Source organism: Diplotaxodon limnothrissa, linkage group LG10 (genome assembly GCF_057381915.1).
Source record: "Diplotaxodon limnothrissa isolate DT_005_m linkage group LG10, D_limnothrissa_male_GT1.1, whole genome shotgun sequence".
Classification (NCBI taxonomy): domain Eukaryota; kingdom Metazoa; phylum Chordata; class Actinopteri; order Cichliformes; family Cichlidae; genus Diplotaxodon; species Diplotaxodon limnothrissa.
Genome location: NC_140605.1, coordinates 21,117,658 through 21,137,463, shown reverse-complemented (window position 1 = coordinate 21,137,463; position 19,806 = coordinate 21,117,658). Strand labels below are relative to the sequence as shown.

General features: G+C 41.2%; 1 protein-coding gene across 1 annotated transcript; it reads left to right on the top strand.

Moving 5' to 3' along the window:
- Positions 1 to 215: 215 nt before the first annotated feature.
- LOC146624387 (lissencephaly-1 homolog A-like) lies at positions 216 to 17,082 on the top strand. The gene is made up of 11 exons (XM_085363880.1): positions 216 to 354; positions 10,347 to 10,642; positions 12,157 to 12,241; positions 12,334 to 12,408; positions 12,650 to 12,856; positions 13,959 to 14,127; positions 14,436 to 14,538; positions 14,702 to 14,930; positions 15,360 to 15,461; positions 15,549 to 15,705; positions 15,856 to 17,082. The coding sequence occupies exons 2-11, from the start codon at positions 10,611 to 10,613 to the stop codon at positions 15,927 to 15,929; spliced, it is 1,233 nt and encodes a 410-aa protein (XP_085220006.1). The 5' UTR covers positions 216 to 354; positions 10,347 to 10,610; the 3' UTR covers positions 15,930 to 17,082.
- The last annotated feature ends 2,724 nt before the right edge of the window (positions 17,083 to 19,806 follow it).

The window sequence follows — 19,806 nt, the reverse complement described above, 5'->3', positions numbered from 1 at the left end:
GTGTAATTTCATCTATTCAAATCAAAACATGGATGCAGCTGACAATAAAAATGACTTATAACGCCATGGTGACTATGTTTTTTTTTTCATTTAATTTAGAAAAAAAAAATTAAAGCGTGATATTTAGAGCGTGATATCTGTACGCTGCGCGCCACCATTCATGTGAACGTGCGCGCTCCCGATATCCAACCGCGACCGTTAGCTGGGTCGGGCGAATGCGGTGGTACCAAGAGGAGAAAAATCTGGCCGTCCGTGCCGGGTGATGCGAAAAGTCCCATTATCACATCAAAACCAGGGTATTCCGTCGCATGCTCGGGCCAGGAAAGAAGATATGAGAATGAGATTTGCCTTATGGTAAGTTATTAGTTGTAACAAATGTGTATTTTTGTTTTGGCACTTAGTGAGACTTGTTATTTTGACGACGAATTGCCTGCAGTGTCTGCGCTTTCCCGTTCCAACCTCAAAATGGCGGAGAGGCCGAGAGCTAAGCTAAGTGGCAAAAGTTCGCCCGCATAAGATCATCGACTCGGAGGTTGAACGTTGAGACAGTCTCACGGTGAGGTTATTCAACGCCCCCGAGTGTGACTGGGATTTTTAAAAGCAAGTGTCGCGACTCTCGGACTATGCATGACTTGCATCTGGGCGCTTGTTGTGAACCCTCCCTGTAGATCGAGCTAACGTTAGCTACGCCTATTTATGGAAGTTCGGATGAGCTAACGTGGTGTGCTAGCCGGCTAAGCTAACCTGGGTGCTGTCATATTTCTCACGGTCAGCTGCAAAGGATCTGATGCGGCTGGAAAACGCCTAAATTAAGGTTCTGAATTCTGAAAGTTGAAGCCTTTTGTGTTGTCTCGTATTGGGAATATTGGCAATAACATCCCAAACTTGGGGCTCATACCCTCTCCGCCTTCACATATATCGGGTAGCAGTTATTTTTTGTCAAACAAGCGGCTGGATGTTTTAGCTCTTCGTTGGTGTGGACAGACGCCCTTTGTATATTTTGTTATGTTGACGGTGTGGTGATCCAGGAATCCAGCGTGTGGTTATTAGCGGACTTGGTGCACTTGTCGTGCTAAGCTAACGCTAGCTGGAAAGGGCGTTGCTGAGGCTGTACTGCAACTTTGCCCTTGTGGCCACAGAGGCTTAGAAAGACGTCACCCTATCCAGATTTTAAAACTCGTCTATGATTTGTAATACATGAAGCAGTCTTGGGACATTTGGTAGTTTTCCTCCATATTTAAACCTGCATTTTAGGAATTACATTCAGAGTGGAGTCTGATGGAAAAATACTATGCAGATTTAAATTGCTGTGCACAAAACTGTCTTCTAAGCCCAATTTTGCTAATTGAATCATTATTGATTTGTCTACCAGTTGCTATTGCATAACACGGAACGCGAAGGCCAGTGCTTGTTCATTAGACTGTCCATCTTATAGCGTGAAATTATATTTTATATACTAAGGTAAAGGTTCAATTCAGTGCTACATTTATGCATGCATTTCTGATTTGTTTATAATATGTTTGAGATGCCTGCATCTATTAATATGCAGGTTTTTGTTGTAGTTGTTTGGGTATTTTTGGTACCATTTTTAAGATTGTTAAATAGTTTGGATTTTTTATGTCATGGGCTGTGACTGTTGGCAGCACTTTGGTCGTGAGAATAACTTTTAAGCTGAAGTTCTAGACTAATAGAATAAACTTAAATGACATAATTAAGGAAATCTTAAGTATCAGGGCTTGCAAGTGGAATAAAACAGATTGCTTTGTCATGATGTTTGGTTAGTAAGCAAACATTGCTATATGCTTTAGTCTGTGCAAGAAGGGACTTGTTTGGCCTGAAGGTCATCCATAAGGAGGGGCATTGCTCAGCAGTTTGACACGAACAGAGCAAATACTAATGGGTTTGGTTGGTTTTTGTCACCTTTTTGTTTCATTGGGTCTGCATGTAAACATTGTGAAATTATGTCTTATCTAAATAACAAAACAACATATGCCCCTCTGTCTAGTCATAAACTCAGTCGAGACACGTGTACCCACAGGCTGTACATTTTATCAAGGAGTTAAAAAGGCATGATTAGTTCTGTTTCTAATCTCTGCCTGTAGGCTCTTTTATTATGGTGTATAACTAATAGCTTAAGTGAAGAACCCAAACCTTTCTGGAAGTCTTTATTTTAAACAAATTTCAAACAAACAAATAAAAAAAAATGTGATGGTTTAAATTGTCTACAAACCATGCCAAGTCAGTTTTTAGGGTCATGCTTTTGATTCAGCTTATCCAGTGTATTTTATTTTCCTGTTTTATAATGTGCAGAGTTTTTTTTTGTTTTGTTTTTTTTTTTCCTCTGTCTATACTTTGAAGTTGAAAAAAGGAGTCTTTGGTTGTCTTCCAACACAAAATTACCCAGGATAGAGAATTTAGAGTTTTATTATTCATTGTCAAGCTCCTTTGACTACGATGACCTGGATGACTGAGAACCTTCACAGACATTCATTGTTATAATTTTTTTGTAAATGGTGATTAATTTACTTGGTTGTAAAATAGAATAGATTTTGGTGTGTGAAGTGACGAGAAATAACAGGGAAATGCATAGACGTCTTTTAAGTAGGGCAGCTGAGACGTTGGCCTTAACTGTATTTGGACTAGTCTTGCTCACGTATGTAGTCTCCTTCTGCAAAGTCCTATTTTGAGCCTGTGTAAAATCTTGCCTTATCATTGTAAAGTAGTTTGGTTGATAAGAAGATAGGGAATGTAGGAGTGCCTAGCAGGTTCAGTGAAATTATTCTCATGATTGCATCATTACAATTAGTAATGAATTTCTACACCGCTTAGATAGCGGTGCGATTATTTGACAAGTGCGGTAAGGTCTGGGTCACCTGTGCATGTTGCTTGTTAAACTGAACATAACGCGTATTTGAGTCGGGAGGAGCTGAGGCGTAGCTGACATCACTGCCTGTTATTGTAGTCTTAATGGGGGCTTAGTCATCTTTCACCTTCACGGTTTGAGAGTATTTCATGGGTACATTTGTAGCTCTTGGTGAGAGGCGTGAAGAGCTTTGTGGATAACGATGAGCATCGGGAGCAAGATGGGAGGACATCTCTGTCCTTTTCACTGACTGCTAAATTGAAAGTGTTCGGTATGCTGTGTACACTCTACTGATCGCCTCATGGATAATGTGCCGATGACACCACGTTGGCTTGTTTGTCCATCTAAAGACGTTGGCATTGGTTTAATAATAAAGGTTTAGAGCAATTAAATCACATTGGGCAATATCATAGTATGATTATATTCTTTTTATGTAAATGCACAATCAATTGCTTGCAGAAATCACCAAGTATCTAGAATATAGAAGTGTCATTTCTCAGATATTCTTTAAATCTTCCACAGTCAGTTGCTGGCTGCTGTGACCCATGGCTGCACACCTATGGACAATCACAAGGTTGTTTAATTTGACTTTTCTTTTTAAAGGTTCCTTCTTTCTATTATTGTGTAAAAAAAAAAAAAAGAAGAAAAAAAAAAGAATCCTGCACTGTAGGAACTGTGTGTTTTGAAGACAGAAGAAAAGGGACGCTGTCTTTCCCCCTTGTTATTGTAAGCTCAGCCATGAAAAATCAAAATCTTAAATCCTGTGATTATAGGATTGCATAAATGCACTTAACTAATTATTGGGTTGGTTCTTTGAATTGTTCTCTAGCTACTTCTGTGTATCAGACAGTATGAAAAAATGGACCCGCGACCATGAAGTTACCCATTGGTCATTCTGTTATACCTCGAACCAGATCTTGGGAAAAGTGAGGGAGAATAATAGATGGTATAAAAGATGGTCGTATCCACCCACTGAGTTTGGACTACACATTTTGAAGCTTCAGTGTTGGTGCTTTTTCAGCCACCTGGTTTCTTCAAGCCATAAGTTGACATATTTGAATGAGACTATGAAGTTATTATCCAGTGCTACTGAAGTTGGTTAGCAAGCTGCATTCATAAACTTCATGAATTCACACGTAGAGGCTAGTTAGTGGTAGAAATAGAGGTGTGTCTTAAAAAAATGTTGCATAAACAAATGTTGCATAAACATGTTTCTAATAGCTTAATGATTATGTGAATGTTTACAAATGATACAACACCCGGTTTCTAACTAGAAAATAAGCAGTTATGTTCATACACTAATAAGTAGGGGTGCAACGATATTCGTATCGATATTGAACCGTTCGATACAGTGCTTTCGGTTCGGTACGCATATGTATCGAACAATACAACATTTGTAATTTATTTTATCAACTTTCCTTCTGACGATGCTGTCTGTGTTGAGCGCTCAGTGAATCTGCGTTCGACTACTCCGCCTAGGCTGCACTGTCGAGCGCAGATCCACTGAGCGCTCAACACAGACAGCATAGTCAGAAGGAAGAGCGCAGGGCACCTCCCCCACCCTCATTCAGATCTGGCGTTTGGAATTATTTTGGTTTTCATGTGACGTATGACCCTGAAGGTAAGCGAGTCATGGACTAAAGTAAAACAGTATGTTGGATGTGCCATGCAATGCTCAATTACATGGGTGGGAACTAGTGTGTTAGCGCAGTTAGCTCGTTAACGTGTTGGCCGTCTAGCCCCATGCACGGGGCGATCGGCGGTAGCTCGTTAACGGAGATTTGCCGTGTTGTGGTGTTAAAGTCATTTCAACGAGATTAACCTGAAAGCACTAGTGGGAACACAACGAATATGACTGCACATTTACATCATCCTAGTGCAAAGACAAAAACAACAAGCATGCTACTAACTTTAGCCGAGTCATTTAGACAGCTGTTAGCACATGATTCTCCTTATGCTGCTGAGAATATAGCCCAGAAGAAGCGGATAGTATAGCTTTTATTTTGGAAAGAGACATTTCTCTGTAATAAACTCTCTTTTCCAAAGATGCATGATTTCTCAATCAGATACAGGGCTTGCAATATCGCTAGCCTGACGTCCTGGGGCTAGCGATTTTTTTTCAGTCGGGCTACCCTGCCCGTCGGGCTATTGTAGGAAGGAAAAATATATGTCAATGCTTTTGCATTCTTTCAGAAATGTAGCTGGGTAATTATGTCATTGGCATCGGTGAGCCACTGTCAATATGTGACATATTGAAATCGCGTTTGAATTTGCGCTTGTTTTTTTGCTTTCACTTTGCAATCGTGTGAACTGTGTATAGAGAGCGACAGCACTGATCTGTGAGTGATGATAATTTGCGCACCAATTCCTCTGACATCGTCTTATTAATCGTTAGCTTACTATGCAAACATGACAAGTGAAATCTCCCGCAGCAAGCTTAAACATGTGAGAGGTTGATCGCGCAGAGAATCGCTGAGCTTATGTGAGTGAGTGTGTAAAAGCATTTCAGTTCTGCTGAGCCAAACAAGACAGGTCAGGGTGAAGAAGTGACAGCCAAAGAAAAGCTTACCACAAAACGGAGAAGTTATGACAAATCAGACTATAAGGCAAAAAGAAAGTGCAGCTTTATGGTTTCATGGACAAAAGAATTTCTGTGGCTGCAATATGACGAGCTAAATAACCAGGGCTGCACAAAAGTGGTCCGCAGGTGCGCATTCGCTGTCAAAATAAAAAACACGCACAAGGGTTAGGGTTAAATTTAAAAACTGTACTTTTGAGTTAAAATATATATTTATAATTTTAATAAATGACAAATTAAAAAGGCATGAACATTTTTTTGTATCGAAAAAATATCGAACCGTGACACCAAAGTATCGAACCGAACCGTGAATTTTGTGTATCGTTGCACCCCTACTAATAAGTGTGTATGGTTTTCCTTTTTTATTTGTTTATATCTTTGTGTAGAAAACTCATTAAAAGAATTTTTGTATTTTATTTTATTTAAAAAAAAAAAATTTAATTTAAGAGAATGGAAGGTTGCAAACAAATCGCCCCCGCATGAGTTCCTTTTGTCCTAACCTTGTAACTAAACACATTTGCCTCTCAGTGTAATAACTTAGAAGATTTAAAAAGGTGTTTGTGAATTTTATACCGTTCTTCAATTATTATTTATTTGCAATAACTTTTGCCTGTGTGTTCTTTTAAAGTATTTTCTCCTTAATGGTGATGTTCAGAAGTGTCGGGCAGGTGCAGAAGTAACAGAGATTGTCTTGGTTCTGTAATAGATGGAGCATGGTATGTTTGGTCAAATCGCTGTTTTTACACCATGGTGAGAGATGAGATCAGCTAAAATCATTTGCTCTGTCCTGTCATCTCAGTCAGTCATCATGTTTGCAGGCAGGAGAGAGGAGCTCCTTCTAGGATATTACAGGCTAAATGTTTGCAGTGGTTGAATGCTTCCGTTTTAAGCAGATGCTCATCTGTAAAATATAAATATTATTATGAACAGTTTCCAGTGAGGCACCTTGCAGTTTTCATTTATCTTAAGGCGGTCTAAAGGGTGAAGTGGACGAGAACAATGCAGCAGACTGTGACATAAACAAGGGCAACATGCTCTTATGGTCCTCTGTCAGTGTCTGGGGTTAATCCATGCACACCTGTGGACCACTTATGTGCACACCAGTGTATATAGTATATCCTATACTCTCTCGCATTTTACATTATATTTGATTTTATTGTATTTTGAGTTTGTATGGCTGTTACCTTGGTCATGTCAAAGAGATTTGATTTCAGTGGGACTTCCATGTAAAATAAAGATAAATGAATACCAAAAATCATTTCTGTGGTTATCGGGACATAAAAACTGCATGCATTGAACCAGTTGTTTAAAAGACTAGTAAATCAAGTGGTCCAAAAGGAAAAAAGTTATACAGTGGAACCCCGACTTACGAATACCCCGTTTCACGAAAAATTCAAGTTACGAAGGCACTGAACGACAGTATTTCTGCCCATGTTACGGCAAAATGCCCGAGTAATGAAATCTGCTGGCTCTGATTGGCTGAGCCTACAATGCCTTCCAAATCATGTGACAACCCCTTGGCTTCCGTACTTGCGCTTCGCGGTTCCACTTGAACGACGTTGTTCTAGTTAGCAATTAGCCTATAGCCTATCGTTCAGCATCGCCTCACTCAAAACGCGCAATGGGTGCTTCGACTTACAAAGATTTTCGAGTTACGAAAGACCCTCGGGAACAGATTAATTTCGTAAGTCGGGGTTCCACTGTACTAAATTGCGCCTTTAAGTAGGGCTGCTCAATTAATCGAATTTTAATCACGATTACGATCTGGGCTTTCAACGATCATTAAAAATGACTGAGCCGATTATTAGCCCCTCCCTCATTTATCCGCGACACCTTAAAGGCTGGTCCGTGAAAATATTGTCGGGCGCAAAAAAGGTTGGAGACCGCTGATTAAGAGGACCCGAGGGAAGCCCGGAAAGCTAAGCAGAAGTTATTTGGAGAGGAGAGTGACTGCCGCTGGTTGAAAAGAGAGGTAAAAAAACTTCAGTGGTGTTGCACACTATTTTATATTATTTTTTAAAGTCATTGTTAACCCTTTAAAGCCGGTCAGAGCAGCACGCTCCGTGTTGTGTAACTATTTTTAAATCCCTGTAGAACCGGAACCGTGTAAGCTAGCGCAATAATTTGTTTTGCATATGAAACCAGAGGAGTTGTACTTACATCTGATGCCATCAGCTTGTCCTCGGTCGCAGTTTCCTTCCACATAAAGCTTTGCAAAAACTGCATAAAAAGCTCTTGCAGGAACAAAAACACAATATTCCAGAAACACGCTTTGCCGTTCCTATCAGCTGTTCGTAACACTTCCCACAGTGAAACAGACGTCAGCGCGAACTGTATGTCCGCCATTTCCTGGCCGAAACCGGAAGTGAAGTCATTTTCGCGGAAATTGTAGTTTTTTACTTGTAGGCCTTAAAAGCCTATACTGGTCATGTTTGACCTTTCTGAATAGTTGCTGGGATGCTTAGAACTCAAATTGCACTGCTGGAAATAGTTTATTTTGATGCACATGCTGTTTTCTTTGCAAATTTGCATCATAGGATTGTTTTTTCGTTTTTCCTGCAGTATATAAAAATTGGTGTATCTCCAAAATAAAACTATGAATACACTCAAAATAAATTTCCTGTTGTTGTAAACTATTTTTTGCAACTTTTTTGTATTTAAAGTTTTGAGGGATAAACCTCTTAAATTTCTCCAAGTAGAAATACATGTAAAAAACAAAAACGATTTTCAATTTTTTTTTGTAGTTTATTGCACTTTTTTGCAATTAATGTAGTTACTATGGACTTAATGCATACATATTATTAAAATATGGGCTATAACAGTTGCATAGCAAATTGAAATGCTCCCACAAACGGCACTACAACATGTAAAAAAAATAATATGAGCTCTGGCGGACTTGGTTCTATAGTAGGTCTTAAAGGGTTAAATAAATATCGTCAAATAATCGCGATCTCAATTTCAGTGAAAATAATCGTGATCATCATTTTTGCCATAATCGAGCAGCCCTACCTTTAAGATTAGCATTCTGTAAAAGTCAAATTGCATTTGTTACTGTGTGTGCGTTCCACCTTTGTAGGTCAACGTCCACGCGCATGTGCAGAACACATTGCTTTGTATAATCAATCAGTCATGTTCTACATCAGAATACTGCAGAACAGCATTCATTAACACAGTTATCACCTATAAGCTATCTTTTTTGTTGTTGTTGTTTTCAACTCCCCATCACAGAGAGGGAACAGTGCCATCGGAACATCTTAATAACAGGAAAAATTAGAGTAATTTGATTAACAAACCAGTAGTGGTGCAACGGATCATGGTTGATCCGTAATCCGAACCGATCCCACTCCACAGTTCAGCACGCACGTGATCCGAAGATTCGAAAAAGAAGAAAAAAGTATGTGTATGGTGCACGTGATCAGTCTGTCAAGCGATAGCTATGGTCAGCGCTAGCGGTCCAAGTGGAGGAGCAGAGGAGTTTGCGGTATTTAAGCAGTCCTTTGCTGCCCAGTCCGACCGGGCTAAAGCTATTACAAAAGCTATTGGGGTGTTTAGCTGCAGACGGGAGGCCGTATTCTGTTGTGCAAAACAGGGGGTTTAAACTAGTCAATGCGCTAGTTGACGCATTGACGCCGTGCAGCCCCACGCACGGGGCGATCCGCGGTAACTAGTTAACACGTTAATGCAGTTATGGCATTAACGTCATCTTAACGAGATTTACACTGACAGCACTAGTTTAAACTATGATGAACGTGCTTGAGCCACGCTATGATATCCCGTCGCGCGTCCACTTCAGTGACAAGATCGCTCCAAGCATGTATGAGCAGGAAAAGTTTAAAGTTACTTGACCGCTCATTAAATCACAGCGAGGAATGAGTCTTGAGTTGAATGTTTTTTAATAGGCAAAAAGTACTTAAATAAGTAAATGGCGACTTAAATTTTTGTTGTCTTTTTTTTTTTTTTTTTTCGCTGATTCGAAAATTGATAGAATAGAATAGAATTAAACTTTATTGTCATTACACATGCACAGGTACAGGGCAACGAAATGCAGTTTGCATCCATCCAGAAGTGCTTTAGTGATATAGATATATTACAATATATATTAGCAATAATATAGATATGTGAGTATATTACAGAAATGGGTCTATTATGGTATGTTATAATGTACACTGTATTGAAGTATGTTGTGAATATTCTATAACTATAAGTATGTACAGGCTATGAACAGGATATAAATATGAAAAACTATACAGAATATGAAATAAATAACTTTACAGAAATCTGAGATATACAGCTATACAGAAATGGGAACTATGCAAGTTGTAAACAGTTGTAGGATTAAAAATTATCGAATGTACAGAATGATTATTTACACAGAGCTATACAGTAGTGCAGTTAAGATAAGTGAGATATGTGGATAATTTCTACAGAGGCTATATAAAGTGCTAGTGGTTGTGAGTGGTGGTTCAGTCCATGTTATTATTGTGTGTTTGAGGGTACAGTTGTCCATTGTGGGTGTGTGTCTGTTCAGTCCATGTGTTAACGTGGGTCAGATGTCAGGAGGCAGAGTGGAGGCATCCAATCTGTGATGAAAAAAAACGTGATCTGATCCGATCCGAACCGTGAGACTTTTGATCCGTTGCACCACTACAAACAGCAGGATTTCAACATCTAGCTGCTCACATTCCTATTCTGGAATCACAAATAAAATCTGCTTTAAAAAAAATACTGGAAAGTTTGTTGGCTCCAAAATGTGGTGTTGAAAAGTTTCATATTCTTTTACCACTGACTTTACTGTTGGAGAATTCTTCTAGATTGTAATTCATGTGTCCCATGTTTCTGTATGTCTGAATACTGCATATATGTATGTTTAATCCACTGCTCTTCACCCTCTCCTCTGTTCATCAGGTGATGGGCTCATCTGTTCAGTGAGACAGATTTGGACCTTTGGGAGAACTCGTGGAACCTGATTCTGACATTTGGGTGACGGCAGTATCTCCAGATCATCTTGCTCTGCCCGGCACCTTTACTTTCCCCACCTTTGCACCCCTGGAGGAGAAAGTTCTGAGGGATCGGGCACCTCACCACCAGACACTTACGAGCCAGACTTCCCCCTCCCCTCCCACATCACCTCATCCTCACCTCCCTGAGAGGGAGTGAACAGCAGCCACCATGGTGCTGTCACAGAGACAAAGAGATGAACTGTGAGTGCCCTGATGTAAATGTGTGGGAATGCAGCCTTCTTAAACATACAAACAAGAATGGACATGTAAACTGACAGGACTTGAGGAGAGGGAGGGGGGCACTTTCTATAAATGAGCCTTTTTTTTTCTTTTTCTTTTTTTTGTAAATTTTGTATTTTCTAGTCCTGATACAAAACGCTGCCTTACAAGAACGTATTGTAGGAAGTGTAAAGAGATGTGAGCTTTATGGTGCTTCACTTGTTAGCTGCTTGGTGAATATTTCATAACCCCGCATGACAGGAGCAAATAAATGAGTGGGGTGTGCCAGGAGGAGGAACTTAACAAAGTGATGGCTGTTTAATGTGGGCAGCCTTCTTCCGTGGTGAATGACTGGCTGATCTCACAGTCCAGACAATACAAAAAGTATATTTTTAAACATGTTTTAGGAGTTTAACTCACCATTGGACTTCAAAATGTAGAACGTTGGGAAAAAAAAAACAGGTTTGATCATGGCTGGTTTAACTCATGAAAAACCTGAAAAACCCCTATGCTTATTAAGTTAAGTGGGCGACCCATATACCATAACACCAACACAGAGGCTCAGGTGTGAATCTGGCCCAAGAGTACTTACTGTGCAGGGGGTTTGTTTTGTTGTTGGTTTTTTTTTTGTTGTTGTTTGTTTGTTTTCTGTCCCCCACTGGTCTTTCTCCCAGCTTTTCTGTCTTCTCTTTGCTGTCTTGTTGCAATAAAGGTCTGAAAAACCCCGAAACGAAGAAATCAGTGGAAATCCTGTTGAAAAGCAATAGCAGACAGGATTTATCAGACATTCGAAGTAGCCCCAAAGCTGCAGCCTAAATTTAGCTCACTTACTCATGAAATATTCACCCCTCATCTTATAAAAGAGCCCTTACAATCATTTATATAACTCTGTATGTGTGTATTTGCATGCTCGCTATGCGTTTCCATGTGCTTGTGGGTTGTGGGCTTCGTGTCATCCACACTTGGTGTTCAGGACTCTTTCTGTGCCAAGTCTTTGGTTTCCATAGCAGCACAAAACACAGGACCCGATCACTGGGAAACTGTGTTTTGTTTTCTTCAATGAAGGGTTAGAATTTCCTCTGACACTTGCTCAAACTGCCCGACTTTTAAGGGGAGGGGAACTGTGAAACTTGAATCCCAAAGCCCCCATCATAAGACGGGGTGCACTCTGCCCTCTTTCAAGAACCAGAATTTCGGTTGGGGTAGACTTGCTACTTAATAAATGTCGACATCACCTTGACTTTATTGACATGTGTTTGATTTGGCACAACTGCCCTCAGTTCATGTTTGTCACGTAAGATTAGAAATGTTAGTGATATATGATACAATATACTTAATTTTCCTCTCGCAGAAATTTGCTTTGGACTCTAGTGGTTTCACAGAAACTGCATTTCCAAAGAGTTGGTTAAATCTTGAGATGAAACCTTTAAACAAAACAAAAAAAAATGACTGTGGTGTTGTAATTTTTTTATTTTTTTTTATTTTTTTTTCGTCAGAAACCGGGCCATAGCTGACTATCTTCGTTCCAATGGCTACGAGGAGGCGTATTCCACTTTCAAGAAAGAGGCAGAGTTAGATATGGTATGACGAGGTTGATGCACAGAAATGACCAAAAAGTTGCACATGTAATTTTAATGAGGGGGAACATTTGTTGTCTTTTACTTGGTTCACAGAATGAAGAAGTAGATAAGAAGTATGCAGGGCTGTTGGAAAAGAAGTGGACCTCGGTTATCAGATTACAGAAGAAGGTAACAAATGAAAACACGTTTGAGATTAGCTGTACATTTTTAACATGGCGGAATAAACTTGCAAGCACAATGCAATATGTAAAGTGATAACTGCGTTTAGCCATGGCCCCCTGTACAAAGAAGCTATAGGTAAAGCGAGTTTTATTTGCATTAATGAATTTGAAAACTTTTTTTTGTTTATTGGGATAAGTGTTGTCTCACTGGATTTCTTAACCTGTTGCTTTTCCTTGCTTTACTTCAGGTGATGGAATTGGAGTCAAAATTGAATGAGGCTAAAGAGGAGATGACACACGGAGGGTCTGTGGGCCAGAAGCGCGACCCCAAGGAGTGGATCCCTCGCCCCCCAGAGAGATACGCCTTGAGTGGGCACCGTGCTCCGGTCACGCGTGTTATATTCCACCCCGTGTTTTCGGTCATGGTCACAGCTTCTGAGGATGCTACCATTAAGGTTTGCATCTGTATTGCCAGACAACATTTGCATACTGTTAAAATATTAGTAAATACAGTCAGTTGCATTTGAACCTTGCTTACAAATCCTGCATGCAGTTCATTCATTTTATGGTTAGTTAAATCCTTACATTTCTATCACAGTTTGAGAAAACAAGTTTAGAGGAGAGCCTTTACATTGTAGATATGGGCAGTGTGAAGGTGTAGTTTCCATACTGAAAAATAGAACGTCTCCTTTTTCACCATATCAAAGTGGAGAATTAACAGCTGTATCGCCCATTCACACATTTGTCCATCTTCTTCTGCTTATTTAATTCAAGGTCACTGAGGGGCTGGAACCTGTCCTACCTGTCACTCTGATACATTATGCATTCATTTGTCTGTCATAAGTTGCTGCTGTCTTTTTTTCCCCTTCTTGTTCACATCACATTTTGTTCACATCTTTGAAATGCCTTATCTGAAGTCAGTTATACTCTTTTGAAAATGTCTCTCTGAGGAATTTCAAATCAGTGGTGTCTGTGTTGAGCAGCATTTCATGAGCAAAATCAGGGAGACTGTTGCAGCACAGCGAATCCTCTGCAGCTCTGACCCTTTAGATCAAAGCCGTACTGCAGATCTGAGGCTGCTCTCCCTTTTTATCCTCTGCGTTTCGGCTTCAGCACACTTCCCCCTCCATCCTCCTCCCTTCATCCTCCTCCCTCCTTCGCTGTTTTATTTTTTTCTGCTTTGTCACTGCTCATCTATGTGGAGATGGGGTGATGCTTGTGTTGTCAGAGGGAGCACTCCCAGAGCACAGCACTGGGAAATGTGCAAATCTTTTTCTTTCCAACGTCAAAGTTCATTCTTGTTTTAATGAATTTAACTGACACTGTGGTAGTAAATTGCATACTTTTTAATTAGGCTGAAATGTTTTCTGTTTTTAGTATTTTTGTTACATTTTGTAACCCAACCCTGTGTCATGATTCTGTCCAATAATGACCAATTTAATCACTTTTGATTAAATACACATGCACTTTTGTGTGCATGTGTTTTTAGGTTCGATATTAAGTTCTTCTTGATCATTGTGGACTGGCGTTCCTCACTGCCTGCATCTGTAATTTTAGGTGTGGGACTATGAAGCAGGGGACTTTGAGCGAACCCTCAAAGGCCACACAGACTCTGTGCAGGACATCTCCTTTGACCAGTCAGGAAAACTTCTGGCTTCATGTTCAGCTGATATGAGCATCAAACTTTGGGATTTTCAGGGCTTTGAGTGCATTCGAACAATGCATGGTAAGAAATATTTACAAAACACCGCCTGCAAAGGCTTTTAAGTTACACCATCGTAACTTGTGTTACACAGTATTTTTTTTAATCTTACTGTAATTATATTTAAATATGTGAGTATTTCTGAGAGAGAATTTTGTTAACACAACAGACAACAGAAAGTTCTGGTTTAATCTGGGCCTTGTGGCCTGAGGCTTGTCATTCATTTTGGGAGAATAGTCTTATTTTAGAGATCTTACACATTGATGGTCTTATTTGGGAAGTATCTGCCTTATTAAGAGCAGACCAACTAATCTTTTGACTTTGTCCTACAGGCCACGATCACAATGTGTCATCTGTAGCTATTATGCCAAATGGTGACCATATAGTATCTGCCTCCAGAGATAAGACTATCAAGATGTGGGAGGTGGCCACTGGGTAAGTGAGACAGAGGCATGTTTTACGGTCTTAAACTAGATTTAAAGTTAACTTTAAACATTTCATTCTTTATTCCAACAATGCTGTTTTAGCCCTCTGTAGTAATGCATTTAGGATAAGTTGAACATGCTCTCTGTAGATCACCTTGTACTTTCTTCTGTAGGTACTGTGTGAAGACATTTACAGGCCATAGGGAGTGGGTGAGGATGGTGCGTCCCAATCAGGACGGCTCGTTGATTGCCAGCTGCTCCAATGACCAGACGGTGCGCGTCTGGGTGGTTGCCTCAAAGGAGTGCAAAGCTGAGTTGCGGGAACACGAACATGTGGTAGAGTGCATCGCTTGGGCCCCCGACAGCGCTCATCCCACCATCCTAGAAGCTACAGGCTCAGAGGTGAATATGGCAGCTGCAGGACCCAGGAGGATGTTTATGTACATTGGGTTCTATGAAAGTGTCTGCCTCAGTAGCAGCGCAGTTACTGTAATAAACCACTTTACTTTGGTGTGGTAAAGCAGGGTTTTGTAAATAAGAAGGAATTAATGATTCAGACAACCTCTCTTATGAGTTACTACATAATTATTCTAGTGAATAGTGTAGAATTATTGCCCTCATTTACAATTTGAGCACTCTGCAAAAACATTCAGTAGGCTCAGACTGACTCACAGAGCAGCGTAATCCTGCCTTAAATCATGTTGTCATAGCTGAAAAATGATCTCTTCATATCTTAGAAGGAATCTTTACACATACCAAACTTCACTGTCATCTTTGCTGCAACCAAACACTGTTTCTAATGGCCTCGTCCTATCTCTGTCTTTGTGATAGAATAAGAAGAGTGGAAAACCTGGGCCTTTCCTGCTCTCTGGCTCCAGAGATAAAACGATCAAGATGTGGGATGTGAGCATCGGGATCTGCCTCATGACTCTGGTGAGTAACGGAAGTGTCAGTCCCAGTGTCGCTGCACAGTGGGTGAATAGTGAGGAGTGTGGTAGCTAATCGGTCTTGTGTCTGCAGGTGGGACATGACAACTGGGTGCGCGGGATATTGTTTCACCCTGGAGGAAGATTCATAGTAAGCTGTGCTGATGACAAGACCATTAGGATCTGGGACTACAAGAACAAACGCTGCATGAAGACCTTGAGTGCCCACGAACACTTTGTTACCTCTCTTGGTGAGACGCACTTTTTAAAAATAAATAACATATGACAAAAGATGAAGCTGTCTGTATTTGAAGCTCTGTAACCTGAGCTGGAGCTGATGCTCACTCTGTGATGTGTGAACTTGTTGAATGTGTCTGAGCAGATGTTTCCCTCTCTTGCAGATTTCCACAAGACTGCTCCCTACGTGGTGACGGGCAGTGTCGATCAGACAGTCAAAGTGTGGGAGTGCCGCTGAGATTGCCTCAATCACCCCCAACCTCCACCCCTAAAGCCCAACCCTGTCCTGCACCCTCTTCCTTGTGCCCACCCCCAACCCTCTGCACTTCAAACCATAGTAGACCAAGGCCGCTTTCCCCTCTCCTCGCTGCCCTCTCCCCCCCCCCCCCCCTCCTCCCCTACATCGGTCCAGCCCTATTAAGATGACTATTGTCCTTTTGTGTAAATTATTCTGGATGTAGGGTACGCTTAATAAATGTCACGCAATCTCTGACACATAAACACACTCAAAAAAAAAACCCAATAAGAAGTATCCTTGCATGGTTAATTCAACAAAAAAAATTTAAATTTGCATACCGTTCTCATGACTTCCCGTCGGGTCAAAGGGTAAATATCTGTGTGCTGGCTTAGGTGGGTTCTGGTTAACAGTGCACGAATACCAATAGCACCTCTTTGTTGGAGGGGTTTAGTTTAATTTTGTTTTACTCCATGCCTCCATTGTTGTGGTCTGTCACTGTGTGGTTGGTGATGGAGAAAGTGTGAGGGAGGTGGGGAAAAGTGGAGCCTGTCCAGGAGACGACGCTGACAATGAAGATGAAAAACTGAAGCAGGCTGCGGCTCCCTAGATGAATCTCATGAGTTTTGTTTTTTTGTGCAAGTGCACATGTACATGTGTGTTTACGTCGTGTGAGTGTGCGTGTGTGTTTGTATGTCACGACAGGAGAATCTCTCCAGCGTCTCTGCTCTGATGGTCAGAGGAGAGAGAGGAGGCAGTTTCTCACCCGCTGTGTTCATTCATGCCGCTTTCATCTCTTTTAACAAACTTGCTTTCTAGTAGACACTCACAGGACCTTAATGATCCATAAGCTGCTGAGAGCACAGGCACACAGCCCATAGCGAGAAGTGTGTTTAACAGAGGAAAATAAGCCGGCTCACCTTTTTCTTCCTGAGGTTTGTGCGCGTGTGTACGTCGCCCTGGAGAAATCGCCCAGTGCCCTCTTTTTTGCTCGCTATCTCTGCCTTGTTAACCCACTGAGGGCTCCCTCACACAGGGTTTTCATTCTGCTTTCTGTGGTCTCACTACTCTCTTTACACACACACACACAAACACTCACAAATGCACATACACGCACAGTAAAAGTTGTGTATCAATATATCTGGATGTCATTGTTTGCAACATAATAAAATTCTGTAAATATAACTTGCCCGTGTGTGTGCTTTCTTTGAGGAGGAGGAACAAGAACTCAAAGAGCAAGTGGATGCTTCAGCACATTATTCAGTCCGTTTGATATTAAAGGCATCTGATTGGATGCTGCAACTGCTGCACTTGTTGCTTTTAATAGTCAAAAAAAGCGGGCTAGTCTGCATGTCAAAGTAAGAGCTTTGTAGTCTGTGTGCTGAAGAGGCGTTTAAGTGCTTTCTTGATAGGATTTTAATTGATTTAACACAAATAACCAATTGTGTGGAGACTTGTTTGTGCTATTGGTTTTATTTGTAACATACGCGTCATTTAATCCGAAAAGTATTTTGGCTCTTGGAGAGCAGTTGGTGCTTGTAAATCGGCAAGCACTAAACATTGTCAGCTTAGATTTTAAAGCCTGTCTGCTAACTTTAGGTCGCCAGACTAAAATCTTAAGAAAGAAATGGGTCAGTCGAGGAAAAACTGCAGCTGTAGACAGCCAGTATTATTTATGTATAACTATCAGGCTCAGGAGCACTGATGTTAGTCTGACGCTACAGTGCAGCCTCTTCAGGGCGACTTCCATCCAGTGAGGAGGTCATATAGTCACTGTTGCTGATGCAAATAGAAGGAATGGATCAATCTCGAGTATTTTCTTTAATGAAAGATAAGATGAGAGACACAAAATGTGATTTAAAAACGAGATGTTTGGGTGCTGTGTGTGTGTAAAGTAGTTTAAAGTCCAGTTCTTTACACTGAAGAGTTCAGGGCCTTTTTTTTTTAATCAATTATGTATGGCACCTCAGCCTACTTCTGTGCTCTCTCACACACACCTGCTCACTCACCCACACAGCAATTACTCTTCCTCTGCGCCTCCTGGTATCCTAGCAACAGTTGCCTGGATGGCAAGAGCAAACCACCACACCTTGCTCTGTCCTGCAGACCTGTGAGGGTACTCAAATACTGCTAGCTATAGAGGACTGCAAAGGGTAGGTGCAAATGCCAAAATGGGGATTGATCACTGCACGAGTTCGTGCAGTGATTGTGTCTTCGTGGGATTTAATGAAAGAATAATGAAACCTGTCTCAGTCTGAAACTGGCGTTTCTCAAAAGAGGCACTGGAGTAGAAACACTGGCCTACATCCGCCCCACCACCTCTCTCTCATATATGGCTTTTGCCCGCTTTCTCCCTCGTGCAAGCTGAATACTTCATGAGATGGTTAGAAGAAGGGAGACGGGGGAGAAGGCTCACTTTCTCATTTATATTGCTTCTAGGTCACCCATTTCTACATAGTTCTGTAACGAGACTGTTGATATGGATTCATGGCACAGAGAGAGACAGTGAGCTGCAGGGAGCTGTGAGCCAGCATCGATTTAAATAAGCTGGCATGATAAGAAAGTGCGGAGAGGTTTCAAGGTCAGTGTACAACACAGACACGTCAGATGCTGCAGTATTGATTCAACCACGGAGAAGTAAACTGCATTTGTCTGCATTTGAAGATCTCCGCACTCGTGTAATTTATAGGTTTCTGTGTCAGCTCAGTGTAGCTTAGATGAATCCCCTTTTAGTTTACGTGACCGGTGTTATAATCCCTGCAATGCCCGGTGAGAGCGTTCGGGAAAGCTTCAGAAATGGATATGTTACAGGATGTGGCGCCCTCTGGTGGTAGCATACATGAGGAGGCGAAAACTGCTGCCTCCCAGCACTTTGCAGCAGCAAGTAAGCAGGGGACACATAAATGTAATGGAAAACGGAAATAGAATAACTTTTAAAGGTTGTTTTTGTCTTCACAACGACAACAACAACAAAAAGCTATAAATAAAGTTTCAGATTAAACTTAACGCTTCAGGTGATCAGCATTAACTGACGACATAATGTAATTTTCTAAGATGCTTGCCAGATAGAAGTTTAAATTTCTATCATATGAGTAATTTTTCTTCCCCTATGTTGCTTCCTTTTGGTCTCCAGTCTGTAGATCCAGGAATGATGCAACACTTCTAACTGGGTCAGCCTGTGCCTTCCTCGCATCCCTCCCGCCTTCCCCACCATCGCTTCAAGTCACCCCTCCTCTTCTTCCTCCTCCTTTCCTCCCACCCCTCTATATGCAAACACTCCTATAGTTTTTTTCACCATGCAGCTCATGTGCTGAGGCCTCTTGTCTCACTCTCGCCCCCAGCCCCCTCCTTTTTTTCTGCCTGATTCATTTTCTCCCGTCCATGCATGCTGTCATAGTGTCTCAGCCTGTTGCTAAATGACTCCCATCGCGCACGCGCACGCACACACACACACACACACACACACACACACAGTCACTTTACGCTGGCTAGTTGTTATTGTGGTTTTCCCACACAAACCTGACTCTTAACCGTGTGGATCGTAATGGTGTCAGTAGGTTTGTATGTACAGGAAGGGCACATTGCGTGGCAATGGGAGCTCTAAATGTATTTCTGAGCTGCTCTTCAGATTGGCTGACACTCTCAGACCTCGGTGCGGTGGAGAATATATATGACTGAGCAGTGTCCAATCAATGATTGTTACCATGCAGCCACATACTCTACATATGTGCATCCATACACAGCATACATTCATAAATATCGCTGTAACTGTAATATATTTCAAGCACTATAACTCTATTAATCGGTCCCCTGAGAGAAACACACTGCATGAACCTTAAAGGATACATTATAGAACAAAAGACATGGCCATAAATCTATT